The sequence below is a fragment of the Pongo abelii genome, chromosome 10, assembly GCF_028885655.2.
Source record: "Pongo abelii isolate AG06213 chromosome 10, NHGRI_mPonAbe1-v2.0_pri, whole genome shotgun sequence".
Classification (NCBI taxonomy): domain Eukaryota; kingdom Metazoa; phylum Chordata; class Mammalia; order Primates; family Hominidae; genus Pongo; species Pongo abelii.
Window position 1 is genome coordinate 7,483,658 of NC_071995.2, and position 26,633 is coordinate 7,510,290.

At 37.3% G+C, this 26,633-nt stretch overlaps 1 protein-coding gene across 3 annotated transcripts in view; it reads right to left on the bottom strand.

Annotated features, from left to right (window-relative positions):
• The window catches only part of CD163L1 (CD163 molecule like 1), a 91,271-nt gene that overhangs the window by 4,120 nt on the left and 60,518 nt on the right, over positions 1-26,633 (bottom strand). For all 3 annotated transcript variants that reach the window (XM_063712006.1, XM_063712007.1, XM_063712008.1), the window contains 10 exons: positions 16,245-16,565; positions 12,978-13,292; positions 12,559-12,873; positions 12,109-12,201; positions 11,720-12,034; positions 10,601-10,921; positions 6,588-6,896; positions 6,172-6,204; positions 5,325-5,435; positions 4,470-4,565 (listed from right to left, as the gene is read on the bottom strand). In XM_063712006.1, the coding sequence (XP_063568076.1) occupies positions 4,470-4,565; positions 5,325-5,435; positions 6,172-6,204; positions 6,588-6,896; positions 10,601-10,921; positions 11,720-12,034; positions 12,109-12,201; positions 12,559-12,873; positions 12,978-13,292; positions 16,245-16,565 (2,229 nt within the window). The remainder of the gene's footprint in view (positions 1-4,469; positions 4,566-5,324; positions 5,436-6,171; positions 6,205-6,587; positions 6,897-10,600; positions 10,922-11,719; positions 12,035-12,108; positions 12,202-12,558; positions 12,874-12,977; positions 13,293-16,244; positions 16,566-26,633) is intronic.

Consider the following 26,633-nt stretch of genomic DNA (forward strand, 5'->3'; position numbering starts at 1 on the left):
AGCAAACTAAAAAATAGGAAGATTCCCCATGTTCCCTGGATTTCCCTTCCCCTGTCCTCTGGCCAGAAAGATGGGCTTTTTTAGGAATCCAGGAAGAAAAAAACACAAACAAACAGAAAATTTACCACCGTGATCACAATAGTCTTTCCTCAGTTTGACGTTTCTTTTCAGTGTGTTATTTACTTTTCAGAGTCCCAAGATTTTTTTTAAGTGTATGATTTGGTGAAATGAAGTACATTCAGTTTTTTGTGCAACCATTACCACCATCTATCTCCAGAATTCTTTTTATCTTGCAAAATGAAACTCTATACTAATTAAAGAATAACTCCCCATTCTCCCTCCTCTAGCCCCTGGAGACTACCATTCTACTTTCTGTTTATATGAATTTCATTGCTCTATGTACCTCTTATAAAGGGAATCATGTAGTATTTGCCTTTTTCTGGCTGACTTATTTCACTCAGCATAATTATTTCACTTAGCATAATATCCCTAAAGTTCATCTACATTCCATTGTATATATACACATACATGTAAAATGGAGTATTTATATATATGGGACATTTGTGTATTATATATACTATATATTATTTTTATATATTATATATTACTTATATAAATTATATATTATATATTATATATTATATATCATATGTATTATTTTTATATTATATATTATATATTACTTATATGTTATAGATTATACAGTTAATATATTACTTACATATTATAGATTATATAGTAATTATACTATATAATTATATTAAATTATATAAAATAAAATATAAAATATATAATAAATATACTAAATATATATTATATAACATAATTACAATTATAGATAATTATATAGCATGTTATTTATATTATATATCATATATAATTATGTATTATTAAATTATTGTAATAATTTATTCTATAATATAGTATATATCAATATATTAATAATTATAACATATTATATATTAATACATAATATATTATATTAATATAATATGTTAATATTAAAAAACCTCTTACTAAAGAAAACCCCAGGACCTGATGCTTCACTGCTGAATTCTGCCAACCATTCAAAGAAGAACTAATGCTAATTCTATTCAAACTCTTAACGAAATTGAAGAGGAGAGAACACTTCTAAACTCATTTTATAGGGCCAGCATTACCCTGATACCAAAACCAGACAATGAAACAACAAAGAAAGAAGACTCCAGGCCAATGTCACTGATGAACAAAAATGTAAAAGTCCTCACCAAAATACTAGCAGACTAAATTCAACAACTGATTAAAAGATTTTTCACCACAATCAAGTGAAATTCATTCCAGGGATGCAAAGATTGTCCAACATGAGCAAATAAATAAAAAAGTGATATATCACATTAACAAAATCAAGAACAAAACCCATATAATCATGCCAATAGATGCTAAAAAAATCATTCATAAAATTCAACATCCTTTTATAATGAAAAGCCTCAACATACTGGGTATAGAAGGAACATACTTCAACATAATAAAGGCTATGTATGACAAATCCACAGCTAATATGATACCAAATAGGGAAAACTAGAAAACATTTTCTCCAAAATGTGGAACAAGGCAAAGATGTCCATTTTCACCACATTTATTCAGCATAATACTGGAAGTCCCAGCCAGAGCAATTAGGCAAGAGAAAGACATATGGGGCATCCTAGTTGGAAAGAAAGAAGTCAAATTAGCCTTCTTTGCAGACAATATGGTTTTATAGTTAGAAAAATCTGAAGACTCCACCAAAAAACTGTGAGAACTAATAAATACATTCAGTAAAGTTACAAAATATAAAATCAACATATAAAAATCAGTAGCATTTATATATCCCAATAGCAAATAACCTGAAAAAGAAATCAAAAAGCAATCCAATTTGCAATAGCTATAAAGAATATAAAATACTTAGGATCAATTTAAGCAAGAAGTGGGAGATGTATACAAAGAAAACTATAAAACACTGATGAAAGAAATAGAAGAGGACAAAAAAATAGAAGTATATTTCATGCTCATAGATTGAAAGAATTAATATTGTTAAATACCCAAGGCAATTACCCAAAGCAATTTACAGATTCAATGCAATCCCTATGAAAACACTAATGACATTTTTCACAGAAATAGAAATAACAATCACAATCATAAATTTTAGATGGTACAACAGAAGGCCCCCAATAGCCAAAGCTATTCTGAGCAAAAGAAGGCATCGCATTACCTGACTTCAAAATATACTACAAAATTATAGTAATCAAATCAGCATGGTACTAAAACAGACACATAAACCAGTGGAACAGAATAGAGAACCCAGATATAAATCCATGCATTTATAGCCAAGCCACTCTTGACAAATACACCAAGGACATACATTGGGAAAAGACAGTCTCTTCAATAAATGGCACTGGGAAAACTGGACAACCACATGCACAAGAATGAAACTAGACTCTATCTCACATCATACAAAACACCAAATAAAAACAGATTGAATGACTAAATGTAAGAGCTGAAACTATGAAACAACTAGAAGAAAACACTGGGAAACACTCCAGGATATTGGTCTAGGCAAAGATTCTTGGGTAAGACCTCAAAAGCACAGGCCACCAAAGCAAAAATATAGACAAATGAGATTATATCAATCAAAAATCTTCTGCACAGCAAAGGAAACAATCAACAAAGTGAAGAGACAACCCACAGAGTGGGAGAAAATATTTTTAAACTATCCAACTAATAACGGGTTAATAATCTAAATATATAGAGCTCAGACAACTCAAAAGAAAAAAACCAACTAATCTGATTTTAAAAATGGATGAAAGAACTGAATAGACATTTCTCAAAAGAAGACATACAAATGGCCAATATGTAAATAAATGCGCAACAACACTAATAATCAGAGAAACATAACTCAAAAAGACAATGAGATATCATCATATCATCATACCTCAGGCAGAATGGCTTTTATCAAAAAGACAGGAAATAATGGATACCGGCAAGGATATTAAGAAAGGAGAACCCTCATACACCATTGACGGGAATATAAATTAGTATAGTCATTATGGAAAACTGTATGGATTTTCCTCAAAAAACTAAAGATAGTATTACTATATGATTCAGCAATTCCACTTCTGGGTATATATCCAAAAGAAAGAAAACTATATATCAAAGCGATAGCTGTACCATGTTTATTGCAGCACTATTTATAATAGCCAAAATATGGAATTAGCCTAAGTGTCCCTTGATGAATGAATGGGTAAGAATATGTGGTATATATACGCACACATTTTTAGCCATAAAAAATGAAATCATGTTATTTGTAGTAACATGGTGGAACTAGAGGTCATTATGTTAAGTGAAATAAGCCAAGCACAGAAAGACAAATATCCATGTTCTCATTCATATGTAGGAGCTAAAAATGTTGATCCCATGAAGATAGAGAGTAGACTGGTGGTTATCAGAGGCTGGAAAGGGTAGGGGAAAGGGAGGATAAAGAGACGTTGATTGAGTACAAATATACAATCATAGGAAATAAAACTTAGTGTTTGATAAATCAATAAGGTGACTATAGGTGACTATAATTTACAATAATCTATACATATTTCATAATAGCTAGAAGAGAATAATTCAGATGTTTCTGGTATAATAAAAAGACAAATATTTGAAGTGAGATATCCCAATTTTACTAATTTGATCTTTAGAAATTATATGAATGTACTAAATTATCACATGTACCTAGAAACTATGTACATCAATACAAAAATAAAGTTTAAAAACAATGTTAATTAAAATAACAAGGAGATGCCACTTATCAAATACTAAATTAGCAACATTATAAAAGATGAAACTATTTAGTATCAGTGATTATTCAGTAAAATACATTCTCATTTATAACTTAGAGGAGTAAAATTTGTTATAGCTATTGGAAAGTCACTTTGCCAGATGGTGTTCATTGTATTGTCACAGTAATTCCATTATAAGTTATTTCCAAAAAAGATTTAGTTTTATGCACTGTTTTGTCCACACTGTATATCATAATCAAATTATTTTAAAAATAATTATAAATGTACAAATATAGATAAGATTCAAGGAACTTAGCCACCATATTAAAATGGAATGTAATGAAATTGGAAAACAATTATTGTTTATTGGGTTTGTAATGAAACTGTGGACAAGGTATTTGACTGACTATTAGAAGAAACAATACTTTTTATTTTAGTCTTCTCTGCTTGGTGCCTCTGCCATGAACTAAATATGACACTGAGGATGAAATAAGTGAGAATGTATATTCCAGTTTTCTTAATTTTGAGTCATATTTTATTTTATCTATTCCCCGTTTGTTTCCCCTTCGTGTATTTTGTATAAGAGGCTGAGACACATCTCCATTGAGTGGGAGTTCTTAAATATCAGTGGTATTTCCTCATATTCCCACCCTCTCCATGGAGTGCGGCCCCTGGAGTTGCACAGACCTGAGGTTCTTGTCCCGTGTGGGTCCTCTCTCTTGAGGCAGGTCTCCATCTCATGGAATAAATTCTCCTCGAGAGAACCCCTCCTTCTGGTTGAAACTGAGAATGGATGCTTCATGGTTAGGATTCAAATTCAAATGGCCTACCCCTTATATTAGGACACTTAATGCTAAGGTTTGACACATATTAATCCCTCTGAGCTAAAATCCAATGGCTCTTTCAGCACCTACCCCTGCTAGTGAATTTTTAACATTTTTAATATTTATCCTCCTTTTTCTCGAACCCTTGATATTCTTCCACTTTTATTACCAAGTTCTTTACATAATATTTACTATGTGCTGGCCATTTTTCATACAGATGATTAATTTATTTAACTATCTTAACCTGACGAGGTGAGACTATTATTATCTTCACAAATTAGGAAATTGGAGTTTGGAAAGGTAGTCTCTAGCCAAAGGCCACACAGCTAGTAAATTATATAAGTGGTGTTCAAACCCAGGAAACTCTTGTTCTTAATCCTCCACCATGCTTCTACATTTTCTATTGGCTATTTCTGCAATCTAGATTCTGAACCGAAACATACAATTACCTTCCTCCTATCAGCTAAGATATTTGCCTATCTGACTCATTGTCTGTATTGCAAGCTACAGCTTCTAAAAGATTACATTTGTGTAAATGGAAATTGTGGATTGGCTGATTCTTGATCATTCCACATGTTTCTGCATTTGGCCTGGCACTTTCCAATCTATCTCACTCAAAGTGGCAAGTGCATTTCTTCCCCTCTGCAAGAATCCCCCATCCTGTGTGCCCTTGGTGGCAGGTAACTCACATTTTATACAATCCTAGTGGGGCTCTCACCTCTGAGGGGCAGATGTTTTTGTTTCTGAACTTGGCGCCACGTGAGAAATAGAATAAACAGAACCAGGAGAAGGAGCCCAAAGATACTAGATAAAATAAGTGCTGAATGACCTGTACAGAAGTTAAGCATTGATAAGTATTAAACTAGTAGATATCAATTGTGGGTTTATACATTGTAAAAAAAACTGGTTCCCTAATTGCTGAGAAGAATAATGGCTATACATTTCAACATATTCATGAACAGTACATAATCTTTGAGAGCTATTTTAGGTGAAAACTATCTTGGAACAACTGAATCCAGATCTTTCCATAATTCTATTGCCCTAAATTATTTCCAATTTTATGCAAAAGATTTGATAAATAAACCTTTCCTCTTGCATTGCGTTCACTACTAAAACACCAGAATCAGAAAATACTAGGGCTTGAGCTGTGAGCTGTTTCTTTTTTTTTTTTTTGAGATGGAGTCTCACTCTGTCACCCTGGCTGAGTGCACTGGCACGACCTCGGCTCACTGCAACCTCTGCCTCCTGGGTTTAAGTGATTCTCCTGAAGCTTGAGCTGTTTCTGCCAGTCTCATAAAGAATGTTTGAGAATCTAGAAAGATAACTCTATCTATGAAGGTACCATAAGAGTCGTATCCTTCTCTGCATGTAAAAAGGATTTTTCTAGAGAGAAGGACTGCATAGCAAAGCAGTCATAGAGCTACTGATACCACTGGCTGCGACCCACAGACTCATATTTCTGCAGTCCCCAGTCTTCTTGATTATCCATAGCAGTTTCTGCCCTCCCTTGACCTTCCATATAGCCTTAGGTATTGGTGTCAGCACTGATAGGCAGAAGACCATACCTGAGGAGGCATTCAGTGATCTCAGCGACTGTCCTGAGAGAGAGAGAGAGACGTAAATGAACGAAAAGGAACTGGGTATTTCTTTTTACATCTCCTGCGATTATCGGATGTCATTTAAATATCCTTTTTACATCTCCTGTGAATATTGGATGTCATTTAAAATATCAGTCAGAATCCTCTTGCTTCGAAGTCTAAGGCCAAATCCAGCTTTCTTCCCTCAAAATTATGGGGGCTATTTTAGGTAACAGTGGAACATTATTTTATTTAGTTGTGGAAAAACGTTAGTTTAACATAGCCTTTCATTCTTCAACAAGAAATCCTAGTATCTTCAGCTCAACTCTCTGAGTGAGCCTGTTTCCCAATGTTCTCTACCATTAGTGGGAGGCTCATTTTAAGTGCAGCCTTTTCACACTTACCAGAGCACCTCACGCCAGCATCTTCCTTGTGTCCACAGTCACTTTGTCCCCAGGGTTTGGCATGACAGTCCCATAGAAATGACTCATTTCCTTTGCACTGCATGTCATCCAACCAGATGGTTCCAGTTCCCTGGCCAAACGAAGCCTCCCTCATGGCAGCCAGAGCAGAGCCACAGCCCAGCTGCTGACATACCACTTCCGCCTCAGCCAGGTCCCAGGAGTCATCACACACTGTGCCCCAGGAGCCTGCGTGCCAGATCTCCACTCTCCCAGAGCACTCGGTGTCTCCTCCACGCACTCTTATTCTATCTACAAAGGCACAAAACATGGCTGTCTTTACTCCTGAAGGAGGTTGTGGGAGAATGCTGAGGTAGCAAAACTTGAAAGTAGTAAATGTGCTTGATGAATATGGGTGTGGTAAGGAAGGCAGAATTTCAATGTTACATAGATTAGACAAGAACCTGTAAAGTGAATAAGCCCCTACACATGACTGTGGTTTGTCCTAGTCACACTCAAGGGGTGAAGCATCTCCAGCGAGGCCAAACCAGATATTCATTTTCTACTCTAGATGTTTGAAAACAAAACATATTGATTTAATTTTCCAAATTTCAGTGTCCTATCTGACCCAAACCTCCTATCTTGCCCCTCTCATTTTCACAGTTTCTCCAAATATAACTAATGTTCATTTGGCTCAAGTTTGATCTATAGACCATTGCTTCTTCTATGCCCTCCAATTATCAGTCCTTTCTTGCCTTCACTTTACTCCCTGTAAGTATGTATACTAAGATCATAACTACAAACACTCTTTCCCAAATGAACAATGCCTTGGCACTAGTGACGTCTCGTCACATGGCTGTGTACAAATTCAGGATAAGCCCGACTCTCTATTTCCCTTAAGCCGGTTCCTGAAATACTGAGTTTCACTGCAGATAATTGTAACTGGGGTCATTTTAAACTGCTGCCAAAAGAGTCTGCAGAATCCTCAATATTTTAGAATGATCTTATCATTTTCATGTTTCATTCTTTATTATTTTGTTAAACGTCCTTTCATATTCTAAGCCTCTGCCTTACCTCTGCCCACCAACCACATGAAGACCAAAAGGGAATCTCAGGATTTCTCTACTGGATTTTAGTTCCCGTAATAGTATAGGAAAAGTTACGGTTTCAGTAGATAATTAACTTTTAGGTAATTTGGCTTCTATTCAAAAGGGTTTTTTTGATCTAAACCCAAAAGGGTTTTTTGGTCTCATCCCCAGGTCTGATAAGTCATACCCAAGTCCCCAAACCTGATAACTTTCACATGAACCCTTTAAAAAATTTCCTTTCTCCTTGTCATAAGAGCCCCTCTCCAGTACCATGTTAACTCTTTTCTCTCTCTCATAGCCAAACATCTTGAGTTTATTTTTTCTCTTCATTTTTGTAAATCTGCTGCTCATTAATAAATACTTTTAGACTAGCTTCTACCTCCTACCAATACAGAGTGCATCACTGAATGGCCTATATAATAATAAATTCAGAGTATGGTTTTTAATCCTACTTCTTTGCTATGGTTTGGCTGTATCCCCACCCAAATCTCGAACTGTAGCTGCCATAATTCCCACGTGTTGTAGGGGGGAGACCTGGTGGGAGGTAATTGAATCATAGGGGTGGGTCTTTCCTGTGCTGTTCTTGTGATAGTGAATAAGTCTCACAAGATCTGATGGTTTTATACATGGGAGTTCCCCTGCACATGCTCTTTTGCCTGCCACCATGTAAGACATGACTTTGCTCCTCCTTTGCCTTCAGCCATGATTGTGAGGCCTCACTAGCCATGTGGAACTGTGAGTCCATTAAGCCTCTTTCTTTATAAATTACCCAGTCTCTGGTATTTCTTTATAAGCAGCATGAGAACTGACTAATACATTCTTTCATCCTTTCACAAAATTGACTCAAGAAAATGAGAATAAGCCAATAGTCCTGGACATTCTTTTTAAGTATTAACAAATTACTATCCAAAATAGCTATAGTTATTCTCTTTCAAATATTGAAACACAATGATTTTATTCCATATACTATTAAAGATCATAAAAGCTGGCAGAATTCATCCTAGTCAATTTTATATTTCAACAAATCTCCAATGCTAATATCAACAAATATAAATAGAGCACTAAATAAGATCTACTGCATAGTATCATCCATATACATATAGATGCAAATTTTTAATATAAAATATTGATAAATTAAAACTTAAGATAGTTGAAATCCAAAATTTCAGGTAATATAATTGATCACATAGGAAAATAGATTTTGGGAAGAAAATATTGAGAAATATGCTTAAAATAATTTTCTATATATTTAAGGATATTTAATGTGATGTTACTTAAAATGGAAAAATAACTTGAATTTTCTACATGTCCAATGACAGGGATTTGGTGCATCAGATTATAGTATATCATATGGTAAAAAATATATATGCTTTAGCTTGAGAAAATATTGCTAAATCAAAAGAGCAGGCAGCACAAATATGCACAGTATAACTTTTTTGCAATAAAATTTATGAATATATATAAAATATATACACATATATGATACTCAAGAGTGTAACATCAGCTAATATATCATCAACTGATCATGGTATTATAGGTGATATCTGTGTTTTTTCCCAAGATTTCTGGGTTTTTTTCAAATTTTTTGTTTGGGGAATGATATTATTTTGTGATAAAATTACAATAGTAAAAAGAAGCAAAATGCTTAAAAATATGAACCACAAATAGACAATATTCATAAATAATGTCCATATCCACTACTAACCAAACCCATGCAAATTATGTTGATTTAGGTGAAATTTTAATTTGGGAAGGTATGTGTATGTCTGTGTATATGTTTCTCTCTGTGTGTAACACTGGTGGGAAAGGTGAAATAAAATCAATGCTCTCATATGCTGGTGATAAGAATGAAAACTAATACATAGGCTTTCTGCTGGAGCAATTAACTAGTACATATAAAGAATCAAAGAAATGTTCACTCATTTTACCCACTCATTTTGGGACAAGAAATATAACCTTCAGATATAATCAGAGATTCACCAAAAATGAATAAGGATGCTTATAATGGTATTATTTATGCTAGTCTGACATTGAGAAATAGCCTTAATACCAATAATCACATGGTTATTTATGTTCACATGATAAAATATTGCATGCCATTTGAAGGCTATTCATTGAAATTAGAATATATTTACAGTATACTTTTACATATAAAAGTAGGGTACAGATATCCTAAATATGCATTACATATGCATTACATGCATATATATCACTATGCATTACATGCATATATATCATACTATATATACATATACATATATATAGTATCTATATTTCATATACACATATCTATATTTCCTATACACAATCATAACTTTAAGTTTTTGTACAAAAGGAAGACTAATAGTTAAGGTTTCTGAATATTAGTAATGGTTATTTTTGATAATCAGATTAAACGTGGAATGCATTTTATTATTTATAATTGTACAATTTCTAAAATCTCTACAATAAATATATTAAATTTTAATCAAATAAGACAATTTACAAGTGTCTTATAAATAATCAACTAACTTCCTGTAGTAAAATGTTCTGCAGGAAAAAATAGAGCTGTTTAATCTCCATAATCAATTCATGTTTCCTCAAAAGTTCTGAGCTTTCTAGAATTTCTAAGACAAAGTATACATATTATATTTTTCATTTTTTAAAACACTAATTTTTTGTGTTGTTATCCTTTTATGTGCTTTCATCCAGCTTCTCACAAAGAGCTTAAAGGAATCAAAAGCGACAATATACATTTTTAAATACCCTGTAAAATACTAAACCAAAATAATAAAATTTCAATATAGAACAGATGTGATAAATCAGCATTTATTGTCATGCACTTTTCAGTAAGTCTGCCATGTGTTCCTGAATGGAAAGATTTGCTATTTATGGTAAGTTATATTTCACAGGGCTTCAGTGACAGCTGGTGTTTAGAAAGATACCCACCTTCACATGTGATCCAGGTCTCTTCTGCTGGGCTGGAGATTCTTTGCTCCCATGGGGCAGACAGGCACTGCCATAGGGAGATATGCGTTTTAGGACACTGAATGTCATCCACCCACATGAAACCAGAGCCTGTTTTAGATAAAGGGGCGAGACTGACAACTCCATTCTCCCCACAGCCCAGCTGCCTGCACACAATGCCTGCTATGGCTGTGGTGATGTTCCTCCTGCCGACGCTGCCCCAAGTCCCATTATAGAAGACTTCCAGTCTCCCAGCACAGCTCTCTGTTTCAGTTTCACTGTAGAGCCTCAAGGCTGTGAATTCTACAGAGAAACACAAAACTTAGCATTAAATATTTCCTCTGGAGTTGGAAAATTCCTCCCCAAGGAATCCATTTTTCCCCTGGAAATAATACATTAGGGCTCATAATACAATTTCATAAATCACTCTAACATATTAACAGCATAAATCTGATGGAAACTAAGGGTCTTGTATGATTTCAGGGTTAGTGTGGGTTTCCCAAGAATAGTTTTTGAGTTTTAAATTTGTATCAACTTAAGTTAAAATGCAACCTTCTACATTCTACTCTCGAACATAGATTCAATTCAGAAAATAATCGGGAGGTTAATCCCATTTGCAGGGGTGTCCCAGGGAGGGGATACAGTTATGGGTTCTTAGTTTCTGTTTCTGGTCAGGCTAGTAAAGCCCCTTCCTCATCCCTTTCCTCTTACCACTAGAGACAGAAACTAATAACCATGGCTTTAGGCTACTAAAAGCCTAAAATAAAACAAAACAGAACAACAAAATAAGGCAGATTGGACACGGTTGACAGTGTGTTCTCAGAGCCAAAGTGGATGTCATGTAAGGTCCCTTTCTTGGGGTCTAACCTTCTCTGACAGTAAGACCAATCTTTTATTTTTCTCAGTTATGAATGATACCCAGACAAATGTAATATGACAAGGATATTAAGAAATCAGTATAAGAATAGGATTAAAACCAAGTGGGTTTTTTTTTTTTTATTCCTAGGCCATACACTTTTCACTACACTTTACAATTATGTTGTGTATGTGCAAGTGTGTGCACGTGTGTGTAGAGGAGGGTGAAAAGGTAGCAGCACAGACCTGAGCAGATGACCCCTGCGTCCTCCTTGTGCCTGCAGTCGTGCTGCCCCCAGCCGCGGGAAGGACATTGCCACAAGTGGGACTCCGTTCCTGTGCAGTTCAGGTCATCCAGCCAGATGGGCCCTGACCCCTCCCCAAAGTGAGCAGAGACCGTGGCATTGAGGGCCACTCCACAGCCCAGCTTTCGACACACCACGTGGGCATCGCTCAGGTCCCAGCCGTCATCACAGATGGTGCCCCAGAAGCCGTTGTGATAGATCTCTACTCTCCCGGCACAGCGGCTGTCCCCATCCACTAGGCGGAGCCGTTTGTCCTCTTAGAGGAGAAAGTCCAGTTAATAAGTCACATTCTTTAGAGTTGCGGTGTTTCCTAAAACTGATTCTGCTTACCTAAGCAGATGAAAGCACTGCCCTCTGGAACTGCGGACAAATATGGGTCAGATACATTTGCGAGGCATGGAAACAGTGGCTGGGTCAGACTTCCTGGTGGAGGGTGCAGGAAATGGGGCAAAAGTAAGACCAAAATACATGGAAAAGGTTGAAGAGTTCTGTAATAACATGGAATCAGCAATTGTGGTAAGGACTTTTCAAACCCTGTCGTCTATTGAAATCATTTTTATTAATAATGTCTACTCGTAAATCCCAAACACAGAGGTGTTAACTTCACCCTAGGAATGGCCCTAGTTATCATTATTTCTTATATGTTACTCTTTGACTGTCATGCCTATCCTCCCTCCACCTGCACCCCCATTTTCTTACTCATCTTTCCGTTAATCCCAACTCCCTCTACCATGTCTGGGCTATATTGACAGTAGTTAACCATAAGCACTATTCTCTTACCTGTGCAGATCACAGAGACTATATTTCCATGGATACAGGGAGGTGCTCCAAGAACTGTCATTTGACAGTTATCCAGAAGTGACTCATTCCCTAAGCAATGAAACCTGTGTCCCCACACACGACCACTTCTTTCTCCAATATATTTGCCTCCTGTGGTTGAGAGAGCAGTCCCACAGCTGAGCTGTCTGCATAGAACACGGGCATCTTCTGGGTCCCAGTGGGTGTCACACAGTGAGCCCCAGTGTCCAAGCACGTTGACCTCCACTTGCCCATCACATTGGGATTTGCCATTCACAAGTCGGACATCTGTATATCCTAGGAGGAGACAAGGCCACAGAAGAGACATCACGACTTATCAGCTCCAGCCCCATACTCCCCATCTCTAGCCCCAGCCAATTAAGATTATTTAAAAATCTCACGGGAACAGACAACTCCAACTTCTCTGCTGTGGATACAAGTGTCTTCCGGATGTTGAACCGCAGGGCATAATGCAAGGTGAGTTTCACTCCCTTCACACTGGAACTTTTCGGCCCAAGTTAGACCATTCCCTTTTCCAAAGTGATCTCCCACAGAAAGAGATATGGCATCTCCACAATTTAATTCTCTGCACAGCACATTGGCAGCATGAAGAGAGAAATCAGAATCACAGACAGAGCGCCATGTGTCTGCATGTTTCACTTCAACACGTCCAGAGCAGGGTATATCAGCTCCAACCAGCCTGGGCTCTCTGTGGGCTACAAAATAATATTTCAAAGGTTAGTTTTTAGGGTTTTCCAATATCTATCCCTGTCTCCAATCTCCATATCTAACCCGAGAGCAATTTTTCTCCGTTCATCATGAGAATATCCCATTTGTGGGGGCTCAGAGGATGAGATTAGCAGTACAGACTTAAATTCATAGATCTGGATTACATACCTATTTTCTATGTCTTGGTGACCCACCAATCCTAGATTTAGAACTCATCAGAAGGAAATGAATTGCACAATTTGTTTACATTAAAAAAATACTAAGTAACCTCAGCATTAAACAACACATATGAAGATTTGTAGTCATCTTAAGAAGATGGTGTAATATAAGAATAGAAAGGCTTCTACCTACTGGTTAGATCCCTGTAATCCATCTAAATGAGTAATTCATAAACAACAAAAAAATACTGCCCATTATTCTGAGTCTATTCTTTGCAGCAAAACTACTTATATTAGTAATGTACGTTATCTGTCTCCAACCCAGGCATTTTTCCAAACTCCTGACCCATTTATCCAATTTCTACTTAGCATTTCCATTTGGATTTCTTATAGATATCTCAATGTGAATTCTTTGGAGTCCTTTCAAACATCTATCTAAGGCTGCAGACTTCCATATTTCTATTGATGGAACTCCACCATTCCAGACATTCAAATATTTTGAAATAATTCTTGACTTCCATTTCATAATATATCTCGCCTTTCAGAAAGTTTTGTTTTCTGTATTTTCAAAGTATGCCCACAATCCCAAAACTTCTCACCCCTTCAACCCTAGCACCTTGATTGAGCCACCATCATTACTTGCCTGAGTTACTATAATAGATTCCTACAGATTCCCTGTTTCTATAATTATTCCTCTATAGTTCATCTTTTAAAAAAATAAAAATCGAGAGGTCATTTAAAATGATGTATTAGGTTAAATCAGTATTCTGCCCCAAATCCTCTCATGACTCCATATTTCACTCAGAGTAAAAACCTAAACTCTACGAAGACCTACTTGTCCCTGAGTGACCTTCCCCTGCTTATTTACCTCTTTTGGTGCCAGGTCCTGATGTTTTACTTATTGCTCTTCAGCTGCACTAGATTCCTTTCTCTTCTTCAAACATATCAGGCATAATCTTGCCCGAAGGCTTTTGAACTGGCTGTATCTCTATTTGTATTTTCCTTCTGCATATATACGCATAGAACTGACTCTCTTATGACCTTCAAGTCTTTGTCTACATTTCACCTTTTAAGTAAGGCCTACCTCAATCATTTTATTTGGAATTTCATTCTGTCCCATAAACACTCTGGATTCTATTTTCTAGTTCTGTTTTTTCCTATAGCCTCTAACATCAGCTAATAGCACATATTTTACTTCATCACAGAAAGTGATGTTCTTTTGAACAGCACTACTCCAGAATCTCCTATCATTAAAAAAATTGAGTAACTCCCCTGAAGATTATATTCCTTTTTAGTCATCACCTTATTTATTTCTTCCCCTTAAAATACAACTTTTTGGAAATAGTCTATGCCTATTATCCCAACATCTTTACCTCCCATTTCCTTCTCAACTTGAAATGATCTCCTTTTTCTAATGTGACATAACTACTTTTATTAAATTTATTCATGACTTCTTTGTTGCTAAGCTTAGTGGAAATTGTTCAGTTTCATCTATATTGGCCTCTTAGGGATTTTTTGGAATCGACGTCCCCATCTTTTTGAAACATTTTCCCTTGGCTTTAGCGATGTGACATTCTGCAACCACTGTTCCTCAGTATGCTTTTCCAACTTCTTTTATGTCAATAAACTATCAAATATTATTGTTCCTCAGGGCTAAGAGCTCCTCTTTCTTGAATCTAGGCTTTAAAAATTCTCAATTTACATTTTATTCCGAGATTTAGTTTCCATCTACATATGTAGGACTGTAATAGTTATATCTCCATTCAATACACGTCTTCTGATCACCTAAATCTTATATCCAGTTTCCTCCAACCCTCTTCATTTGATGACTGCTTTACTATTACCTCATATTTCACACATACCAAATTGGACTCATCATCCCACCCTCTCTAACCTGCTCCTCTTCCAAGATTATCTTTCCAGATGATAAAACTGCAGTGCACCCATCTGCTTAGTCTAGAAACCTTTATCTTTATTCCCACATTCAGAGTATTAAGTTCTGCTGGTTTCAGCTACTAAATATTTCTGAAATTTGGAAGCTTTTCACCAGCTCCACAGTGAGCATCCTAATCAAAATTCCCTATCTTCCCTAGAATTATTCAACAACATGACTCCCAGCATCCAATAGCCTCCTCTCTGCAGTGCACACACAGACACACACACACCCCCCACACTGCAGCCAGAGTGCTGTCTTTGAAATGCAAGTTGTATCATGCTTTCAACCTTCAATGGTTTATCATTCACTTTAGAATAAAGTCCAGAATTCCTATTCCATAAATAACCTTTCCCTTGCCTACATATCAAGACTTTATTATAAGTTTTCCCCCTTGTTCACTTTGATCTAATACCTCTTCTTTCAACCATCTTTTAGTTCCTGGAATAACACAAGCTTATTCCCAGGTGTGGTACTCGAATAAAATACTACTGTTTAAATTAATCTTCCCAACACTTCTTCATATGATTAAATCTTACCTGTCCTTCACATCTTTCCTTAACTATCACTTCACAGAAATATTCTCTGACTCTGCAAATAGGTAATAGCTTCTCATTATGCCTTCTCATTTCATCTTGTGCTTCTACTTCACACAATTTTAAATAAACAGTTATTTAATTATATATTTTTATTATATACCTGTCTTCTAGATAAGAGGGTAGGATTACTTTTATCTAATTCATTTACTTTTGACCTAATACTGTTAAATAGCCACTTCATAAACATGTATTAAATAAGTGCAAAAATAAATAATTAAATAAATGTGTTTCTCTTTGTCCAGAAATTACCTGAGCAGATCAAACTTGCTTCCATATTTAAACGACACGCAGTCTGTTTCCACTCCCATCGTATACAATCCCAGAGAGAGGCTTCCCCTCCAGTGCAGCCAGAATTCGACATTAAGATGTGTAATGTTCTTTCTGTGAAATGAGGCTCTCTGGAGACCCTGATTGCAGACCCACATTCAAGTTGCCTGCAAACAACTTCAGCAATGTTCATTCCCCAGCCATTAGCACACAGAATTCCCACGGCACCCTGGATTTTCACCTCAACTTTTCCAGCACACCTGCTGCTTCCACCCACAAGCCTCAGCTCCATATCCGATGCATCTGAAACCAAATACCACAATGATTTTAGAGAAGCACTCTGTGTGAGACATTAAAGATTCTTATCCATTCATGTACACTAACATAGACCAGTGGCCAAAAGTTGAGAGATTGTTTAGGTCCCGGCTTCACCAGTGTTTAATTTTATTTTGTACTTTCCTTCAAACTTAATTTTCCTTTTTATTGGATAAAAAATAAAATAACAAAAGTACACCAAGGTATGTTTCAATCCATGAAAATTTCTGGCTTATAAAGCAAGGATATAGTTTTGCTTACAAAATCTTATCAGAGACTTAGGGTAAAAAATAGTGTTACTTAATGGCCCTAATTCTTGCCTGAATATTTGAAGAATTACATATTACATGTTAGATACTAAAGAGAATGTTAGAAAGAGGTGATATAATTTAATGAAAAGTCAAGGAAAAACTGCATAGGGCTGTGATATTACCAAATCCAGAAAAATGGAGAAACTTGCCTATTAGTGATGCCAAATGAAGTAATTCTAAAAAGAAATTGGAGCTCAGGAAAAGAAAACACAAAATTCACTGTATGTGAGAAGAGGAGTAGGTAAGTTTTTTTTTTTAATGAAAAATGCTCATCATCACTAATGATCAGGAAAATGCAAATCAAAACCACAATGCAATACCACCTTACTCCTGCAAGAATGGCCATAACCAAAAAATCAAAAAATAATAGATGTTTTCATGGATGCAGTGGAAAGGGAACACTTCTACACTGCTGGTGGGAATGTAAACTAGTACAACCACTATGAAAAACAGTGGAGTTTCTTTAAAGAACTAAAAGCAGAGCTGCCATTTGATCCAGCAATCCCACTACTAGGTATCTACCCAGAGGAAAATAAGTCATTATCTGAAAAAGATACTTGCACACGCATGTTTATAGCAGCATAAATCACAACTGCAAAAATATGGAACCAGCCCAAATGCCCATCAATCAACAAGTGGATAAAGAAACTGTGTGTGTGTGTGTGTGTGTGTGTGTGTGTGTGTATGTGTATGTATATATATATATACATACACACATACATCTACATACATATAAATACATATGTGTGTGTATATATATATACACACATGATGGAATACTACTCAGACATAAAGAGGAATGAATTAATGGCATTCAAAGCAACATGGATGGAATTGAAGACTATTATTCTAAGTGAAGTAACTCAGGAATGGCAAACCAAATATTGTATGTTGTATGTTCTCACTCATAAGTGGGGGCTAAGCTATGAGGATGCAAAGACATAAGAATAATACAATGGACTTTGAGGACTCAGGGGAAAGGGTAGGAGGGGTTTGAGGAATACAAGACTACAAATTGGGTTCAGTGTATACTGCTTGGGTGATGAGTGCATCAAAATCTCACAAATCAAAACTAAAGAACTTACTCATGTCACCAATTACCATCTGTTCCCCAAAAACCTAAGGAAATAAAAAACTTTTTTAAAAAGAGAAAAAAAAAGAATTAAATCAGAAATTAATTCTGAGCCTAATTGAAAGAGTCAGCTTTTGAAGGAAATTTTTAGCAGTATTGATGTAAAATGAAATGAATCTAATTCTAGAAAGGTTACTTTATCTTTTTAGGGCTGTTTGGTAGCTTTGAGTGTGCTGTGGCATAGTCTGTGAAACAAATAATATTGTCTACTAATTTGAGAATATATCTAATTATATAAGAATGTAATACTTCTTTATCTAATTAAAAACTATAGATGGTATCAGCTTCTTTTCTATTGTTTTAGTTAAAAATAAAAATTCACATTATTAAATGTCTATGTGATATCATGCTTTTTCTACTTTATATACTAAATTATATTAATAGATTTATTAATTTCCTAATGTTGACAGATCTGACATGTCAGAAAATCAACTCTGACTTTGTCTGACCAGATCAAGCCTGACCAAGTTACTTCCTACTGGCCTTGGGAAGAAGAAAAATATAATTAACGTGGTCGAGAGGACCTGGAATGTCTGTCCTTTCCTATCACTTCGGTCCTTCCTGCCGCTTACAAAACAGTTGAATGAAATTTTACTGCATTAGTTATTTTGATATAATCTTGTATAGATATGAGATGATTCTCTAAATAAAACTCCCATGCAGTAGAAAAATATAGTTGCAATGTATTTCCATTTTAAGCCTATTTGTTACCCTGTGTCTTTGGAGCTCAGTGACAGGGTTTGTGAAACATGAGTCAAGATTTGTTTGTAATTGGCAGGAGTTTCAAAACAATAATCATGTGAGGGTGGTAGATCAGTCTTAGCAACTTTACCAGAAAAGTAAAAAGAATTTTTTTTAAATGGGGCTTATTTTAGGTACTGACATTTAGAGAGCTATAATTTTGTGTGTGGTGGTGGGGAGGGGGGGGAGAATAAACATATACATCTTGTAGGAATCTCTATCAAAATTGAGATTCCCTGAAAAGGTATCTAAAAACAGATGAACTTTCTTCCTTAAATGAACTACTCTAAATATAGGGAAAAACATATTTCACTGCTTTGTAGCAACATATTCCACTCTGAGAGAGAGTGTTAGGTGGAAAAACAGTTGCTGTAGGTGATTCAGCATAAAAAGGTGACATCACATTGACTTTTAGGTTTTTCTGAATTAAAAAAATATATATTTATATATGTAATTGTTTCATATACATAATTATATATTTATATATAATGGTTTTATATAGAATTGTTTATATATAATTGTTTTAAATCTATATATACACACACAGATATATATATATAATTCTCAATATATAAAATAATTATTACCAATAAGAAAGTCTGTAATTTACAAAAACAGATACAAGCACAGAGAAGAAAGTTGTGGGTAGTTTCTATGGATTGGAGTTGGGTCCTGTGTTCAGGAACCCTCAACTCTCTTATTGAAAGACACACTGATATTCATGATTATGGAGAGAAGAACTTTCCCTTAAAAGAGAATAGCTCAAGGGGGAGGCTTCAAGATGGCTACTAGAGGCACCCAACACTCACCACCAAAAATGATCAAAACAGCAAGTAGATAATTTCACAATGAATAGTGTCTAAGATAGAACACTGGAATTCAGCAGGGAAGTGATAGGGAGCAGATCCTTCTGAGGCACAGAGAGAGAAAGAAGTGAAGCAATTGTCTGGCTAGGATTGACTGGAAGCCTGGTATGGATCCCCACCATAGAAAAAGAATAAATGAGAGATTCCTAGCAGTCCACATTCCCACTGTGGGCCCTTGCAATCCTAGCCATGGGAGAGCCCCTTAGCTTCTGTGGGCTCTGAGACTAGTACAGGGAGCTGCCTAGAGTTTGCACAATAGTGTTGTTCCAGAGGGGGAGTTTGTGCTGGGTCCTACATCCCAATCCCCAACCCCAAGACCCAAGTAACTCCAGCATGGCACCATTTTGAGAGTCCAGCTCCCACAAGATTGCATCCTGTCCTGGGCCCAAATAAGCCCTACATCTCTACATGTCTAGAGCCCCACTGATACCCTCCCTCATCCGTCCGGAGGGCTGCAGTGGTGCTATGCTGGTTGGACTGGCAGTGTGTCTAGGTCCCCAGCCATCTATTCCACACAGTGTCTGACATACTGGGAAATGGGTAGTTCACAGAGGAGTGTTCCCCCATGATAAAGAGAGCTGAAGCATCTCCCCAGAGCCTGAGAGCCACCTGCCTGGGGTCACTATCACTGATAGCAACCCCACTTCCTCTCAGCAGCAGGGAGATTGTGCACTTGCATGAGCCTTCAGTGAGCCTGAAAATGGCTTGCCAGGATGCCATACAAGGACCTACATGGAGGCTTGCCCCACCTGCTACCACCTAAGCATGCCACCCAAGGGCCTGGAAATTGCCCCATTCCACTCACCATAGTCTGTCCCTGTGTGCAACATCAGTAGCCTTGAGGACAGATCTGCACTGCTGGGTGCCACCACCACCTCCAGCACCCACCTACACGTGCCACCTGGGGGCCTGGGGAATTGCCTGCTCAGCACTGCTAGCACCAGTGTATACCAGCTGGGAACCTGACAGTTAGCCTGACACCACTACTGCCATTGGTGACACCATGCATGTTACCTAAGAGCCTGAGAACTTTCCCACCTGCCTAACCCAATGCTGCCACTACTGGTAGATAAGCAAGCCACCTGGAAGCCCAAGAATTGGCCCACCTAGATCAGCTCACATTGGTGTTTGCATATGCCACCTAGGGTCCCATGGACAGGCATGGTCAGCCTGCTGCTACCACCACCACTGAGGCCCAAGGACTGGCTTGTCTGATGTCCTTATTCCTAGCAAAGCTTCACAACAGCCTTAACTAATAACCACAGTCTAAGCCAAAGAGGAAATCCCAGACACTCTTCACACTGATTACCACTGAAGAAATCATGGAGATTACACTACAGCATGTACCCAGGATCAAAGACAAACTGTCCTACCAACCAACACTATAGCTATATCTACAACAAAAAGTTTTCCTCTATGAAAGCCAACCCCAAAATTTGAAAGCAATGATTTTATACCAGATGCACAGATATCAATGTAAGGACACAAGAAACATAAAAAGGCAAGGAAAAATGACACCTTCAAAGGAACACAATAATTTCTCCAGCAACACATTTCAGCAAAAAGAAAATGGATGGACTGCCTGAAAATGATTTTAAATAATGTTATTAAAGAATTTCAGTGAAACACATACACAAAAAAACAGATAAATGATACAAATAAATTAGAAAAACAATTTAGGATATTAATGAGAAATTCAACAAAGAGATAGAAATCATAAAAAAGAAGCAAACAGAAACCATGGAACTAAATAATTCAATGAAAAACATTTAAAAAATTAAATAAAGCAGAAGAAAGAATTGCAGAACTTGAAGATAAATCTTTGAAATAACCTAGTAAAAAAAAGAAAGAAATTTTTTTCAATTACAAAACCTTTGCAACACATGGGACACCATAAGGTGACCAAATATTTAGATTTTGGGTGTTCCAGAAGGAGAAGAGATGGATAATGGCATAGAAAACTTATTTAATAAAATAATAGCTGAAACTTTCCAGGTTTTAAAAGACACTTAGATATCCATATACAAGAAGCTGAAAGATCTCCAAATAGATACACCTCCTCCCACAAAATGTATTCTCCAAAGCACATTATAGTCAAACTGAAAAGCCCAAGATAAAAAAATAATTTTAAATACAAGAAAACAATGGCCACTCATGTGTGCAAGGAAACCCAGATCAGATGAATAGGGGATTTCCCAGCGGAAATCTTACAGGCCAGGAAAGAAAGGTATGGTGTATTCAAAGTGCTAAAGGAAAAAAATGCCAGCCTAAAATACAATACCCAGCAAAGCTATCCTTCCAAAGTGAAGGAGATATAAGGTCTTTCCCAGATAAGCAAAAAATAAGGAAATTCATCACCACTAGATTGGTCCTACAAGAAACACTTAAGGAAATCTATATCTGGAAGTGTATATCATCATGAAAGCATACGAAAGTATAAAACTCACTAAGCAGACAAATGAGAAAAAAAGGACCCAAATGTTACCACCATAGAAAACCACAAAACAGCAATAATAAACAATAAGAGAGAAGAAAATAAAGCATATATAAAACAACAAAAAGCAATGAATACAATGACAGAAATAAGTCCTTACCTGTCAACAATAACCTTGAATGTAAATGAATTAAATTGTCCACTTAAAAGATATAGATCGGCTGAACAGATAAAAAAAAAAAAAAAACAATGACCCAAATATATGCTTCCTAGAAGAAACTGACTTCAACTGTGAAAACAGACATAGACTGAAAGCGAAGGGATGGAAAAAGATATTCCATGGAAATGAAAACCAACAGCAACTAGAAAAGTAGAAATAGCTACACTTATATCAGATAAAGTGAACTTTAAGTTAAAAACTGTAAAAAAAGGAGGAGCCAAGATGGCCGAATAGGAACAGCTCTGGTCTACAGCTCCCAGCGTGAGCGACGCAGAAGACGGGTGATTTCTGCATTTTCATCTGAGGTACCGTGTTCATCTCACTAGGGAGTGTCAGACAGTGGGTGCAGGTCAGTGGGTGAGTGAACCGTGCGCCAGCCAAAGCAGGGGCGAGGCATTGCCTCACTCGGGAAGCGCAAGGGGTCAGGGAGTTCCCTTTCCAGGGGTGACAGACGGCACCTGGAAAATCGGGCCACTCCCACCCGAATACTATGCTTTTCCGACGGGCTTAGGAAATGGTGCACCAGGAGATTATAGCCTGCACCTGGCTCAGAGGGTCCTATGCCCACGGAGCCTCGCTGACTGCTAGCACAGCAGTCTGAGATCAAACAGCAAGTCCGCAGTGAGGCTGGGGGAGGGGCGTCCGCCATTGCCCAGGCTTGCTTAGGTAAACACAGCAGCCGGGAAGCTTGAACTGGGTGGAGGCCACCACAGCTCAAGGAGGCCTGACTGCCTCTGTAGGCTCCACCTCTGGGGGCAGGGCACAGACAAACAAAAAGACAGCAGTAACCTCTGCAGACTTAAATGTCACTGTCTGACAGCTTTGAGGAGAGCAGTGGTTCTCCCAGCACGCAGCTGGAGATCTGAGAACGGGCAGACTGCCTCCTCAAGTGGGTCCCTGACCCCTGACCCCCGAGCAGCCTAACTGGGAGGCACCCCCCAGCAGGGACAGACTGACACCTCACACGGCCGGCCAGGTACTCCAACAGACCTGCAGCTGAGGGTCCTGTCTGTTAGAAGGAAAACTAACAGAAAGGACATCCACACCAAAAACCCATCTGTACATCACCATCATCAAAGACCAAAAGTAGATAAAACCACAAAGATGGGGAAAAAACAGAGCAGAAAAACTGGAAACTCTAAAAAGCAGAATACCTCTCCTCCTCCAAAGGAACGCAGTTCCTCACCAGCAACGGAACAAAGCTAGACGGAGAATGACTTTGACGAGCTGAGAGAAGAAGGCTTCAGATGATCAAATTACTCTGAGCTATGGGAGGATATTCAAACCAAAGGCAAAGAAGTTGAAAACCTTGAAAAAAATTTAGAAGAATGTATAACTAGAATAACCAATACAGAGAAGTGCTTAAAGGAGCTGATGGAGCTGAAAACCAAGGCTCGAGAACTACGTGAAGAATGCAGAAGCCTCAGGAGCCGATGCGATCAAATGGAAGAAAGGGTATCAGCCCTGGAAGATGAAATGAATGAAATGAAGTGAGAAGGGAAGTTTAGAGAAAAAAGAATAAAAAGAAATGAGCAAAGCCTCCAAGAAATGTGGGACTATGTGAAACGACCAAATCTACGTCTGATTGGTGTACCTGAAAGTGACGGGGAGAATGGATCCAAGTTGGTAAACACTCTGCAGGATATTATCCAGGAGAACTTCCCCAATCTAGCAAGGCAAACCAACATTCAGATTCAGGAAATACAGAGAATGCCACAAAGATACTCCTCGAGAAGAGCAACTCCAAGACACATAATTGTCAGATTCACCAAAGTTGAAATGAAGGAAAAAATGTTAAGGGCAGCCACAGACAAAGGTTGGGTTACCATCAAAGGGAAGCCCATCAGACTAACAGCGGATCTCTCGGCAGAAACTCTACAAGCCAGAAGAGAGTGGGGGCCAATATTCAACATTCTTAAAGAAAAGAATTTTCAACCCAGAATTTCATATCCAGCCAAACTAAGCTTCATAAGTGAAGGAGAAATAAAATCCTTTACAGACAAGCAAATGCTGAGAGATTTTGTCACCACCAGGCCTGCCCTAAAAGAGCTCCTGAAGGAAGCGCTAAACATGGAAAGGCACAACCAGTACCAGCCACTGCAAAATCATGCCAAAATGTAAAGACCATCGAGACTAGGAAGAGACTGCATCAACTAACGAGCAAAATAAGCAGCTAACATCATAATGACAGGATCAAATTCACACAAAACAATATTAACTTTAAATGTAAATGGACTAAATGCTCCAATTAAAAGACACAGACTGGCAAATTGGATAAAGAGTCAAGACCCATCAGTGTGCTGTATTCAGGAAACCCATCTCACGTGCAGAGACACACATAGGCTCAAAATAAAAGGATGGAGGAAGATCTACCAAGCAAATGGAAAACAAAAAAAGGCAGGGGCTGCAATCCTAGTCTCTGATAAAACAGACTTTAAACCAACAAAGATCAAAACAGACAAATAAGGCCACTACATAATGGTAAAGGGATCAATTCAACAAGAAGAGCTAACTATACTAAATATATATGCACCCAATACAGGAGCACCCAGATTCATAAAGCAAGTCCTGAGTGACCTACAAAGAGACTTAGACTCCCACACATTAAGAATGGGAGACTTTAACACCCCACTGTCAACATTAGACAGATCAACGAGACAGAAAGTCAACAAGGATACCCAGGAATTGAACTCAACTCTGCACCAAGCAGACCTAATAGACATCTACAGAACTCTCCACCCCAAATCAACAGAATATACATTTTTTTCAGCACCACACCACACCTATTCCAAAATTGACCACATACTTGGAAGTAAAGCTCTCCTCAATAAATGTAAAAGAACAGAAATTATAACAAACTATCTCTCAGATCACAGTGCAATCAAGCTAGAACTCAGGATTAAGAATCTCACTCAAAACTGCTCAACTACATGGAAACTGAACAACCTGCTCCTGAATGAGTACTGGGTACATAATGAAATGGAGGCAGAAATAAAGATGTTCTTTGAAACCAACGAGAATCAAGACACAACATACCAGAATCTATGGGATGCATTCAAAGCAGTGTGTAGAGGGAAATTTATAGCATTAAATGCCCACAAGAGAAAGCAGGAAAGATGTTGACACCCTAACATCACAATTAAAAGAACTACAAAAGCAAGAGCAAACACATTCAAAAGCTTGCAGAAGGCAAGAAATAACTAAAATCAGAGCAGAACTGAAGGAAATAGAGACACAAAAAACCCTTCAAAAAATTAATGAATCCAGGAGCTGGTTTTTTGAAAGGATCAACAAAATTGATAGACCGCTAGCAAGATTAATAAAGAAAAAAAGAGAGAAGAATCAAATAGATGCAATAAAAAATGATAAAGGGGATATCACCACCGATCCCACAGAAATACAAACTACCATCAGAGAATACTACAAACACCTCTATGCAAATAAACTAGAAAATCTAGAAGAAACGGATAAATTCCTCAACACATACACCCTCCCAAGACTAAACCAGGAAGAAGTTGAATCTCTGAATAGACCAATAACAGGAGCTGAAATTGTGGCAATAATCAATAGTTTACGAACCAAAAAAAGTCCAGGACCAGATGGGTTCACAGCTGAATTCTACCAGAGGTACAAGGAGGAACTGGTACCATTCCTTCTGAAACTATTCCAATCAATAGAAAAAGAGGGAATCCTCCCTAACTCATTTTATGAGGCCAGCATCATCCTGATACCAAAGCCTGACAGAGACACAACAAAAAAAGAGAATTTTAGACCAATATCCTTGATGAACATTGATGCAAAAATCCTCAATAAAATACTGGCAAACAGAATCCAGCAGAACATCAAAAAGCTTATCCACCATGATCAAGTGGGCTTCATCCCTGGGATGCAAGGCTGGTTCAATATACGCAAATCAATAAATGTAATCCAGCATGTAAACAGAACCAAAGACAAAAACCACATGATTATCTCAATAGATGCAGAAAAGGCCTTAGACAAAATTCAACAACGCTTCATGCTAAAAACTCTCAAGAAATTAGGTATTGATGGGACGTATCTCAAAATAATAAGAGCTATCTATGACAAACCCACAGCCAATATCATACTGAATGGGCAAAAACTGGAAGCATTCCCTTTGAAAACTGGCACAAGACAGGGATGCCCTCTCTCACCACTCCTATTCAACATAGTGTTGGAAGTTCTGGCCAGGGCAATTAGGCAGGAGAAGGAAATAAAGGGTATTCAATTAGGAAAAGAGGAAGTCAAATTGTCCCTGTTTGCAGATGACATGATTGTATATCTAGAAAACCCCATTGTCTCAGCCCAAAATCTCCTTAAGCTGATAAGCAACT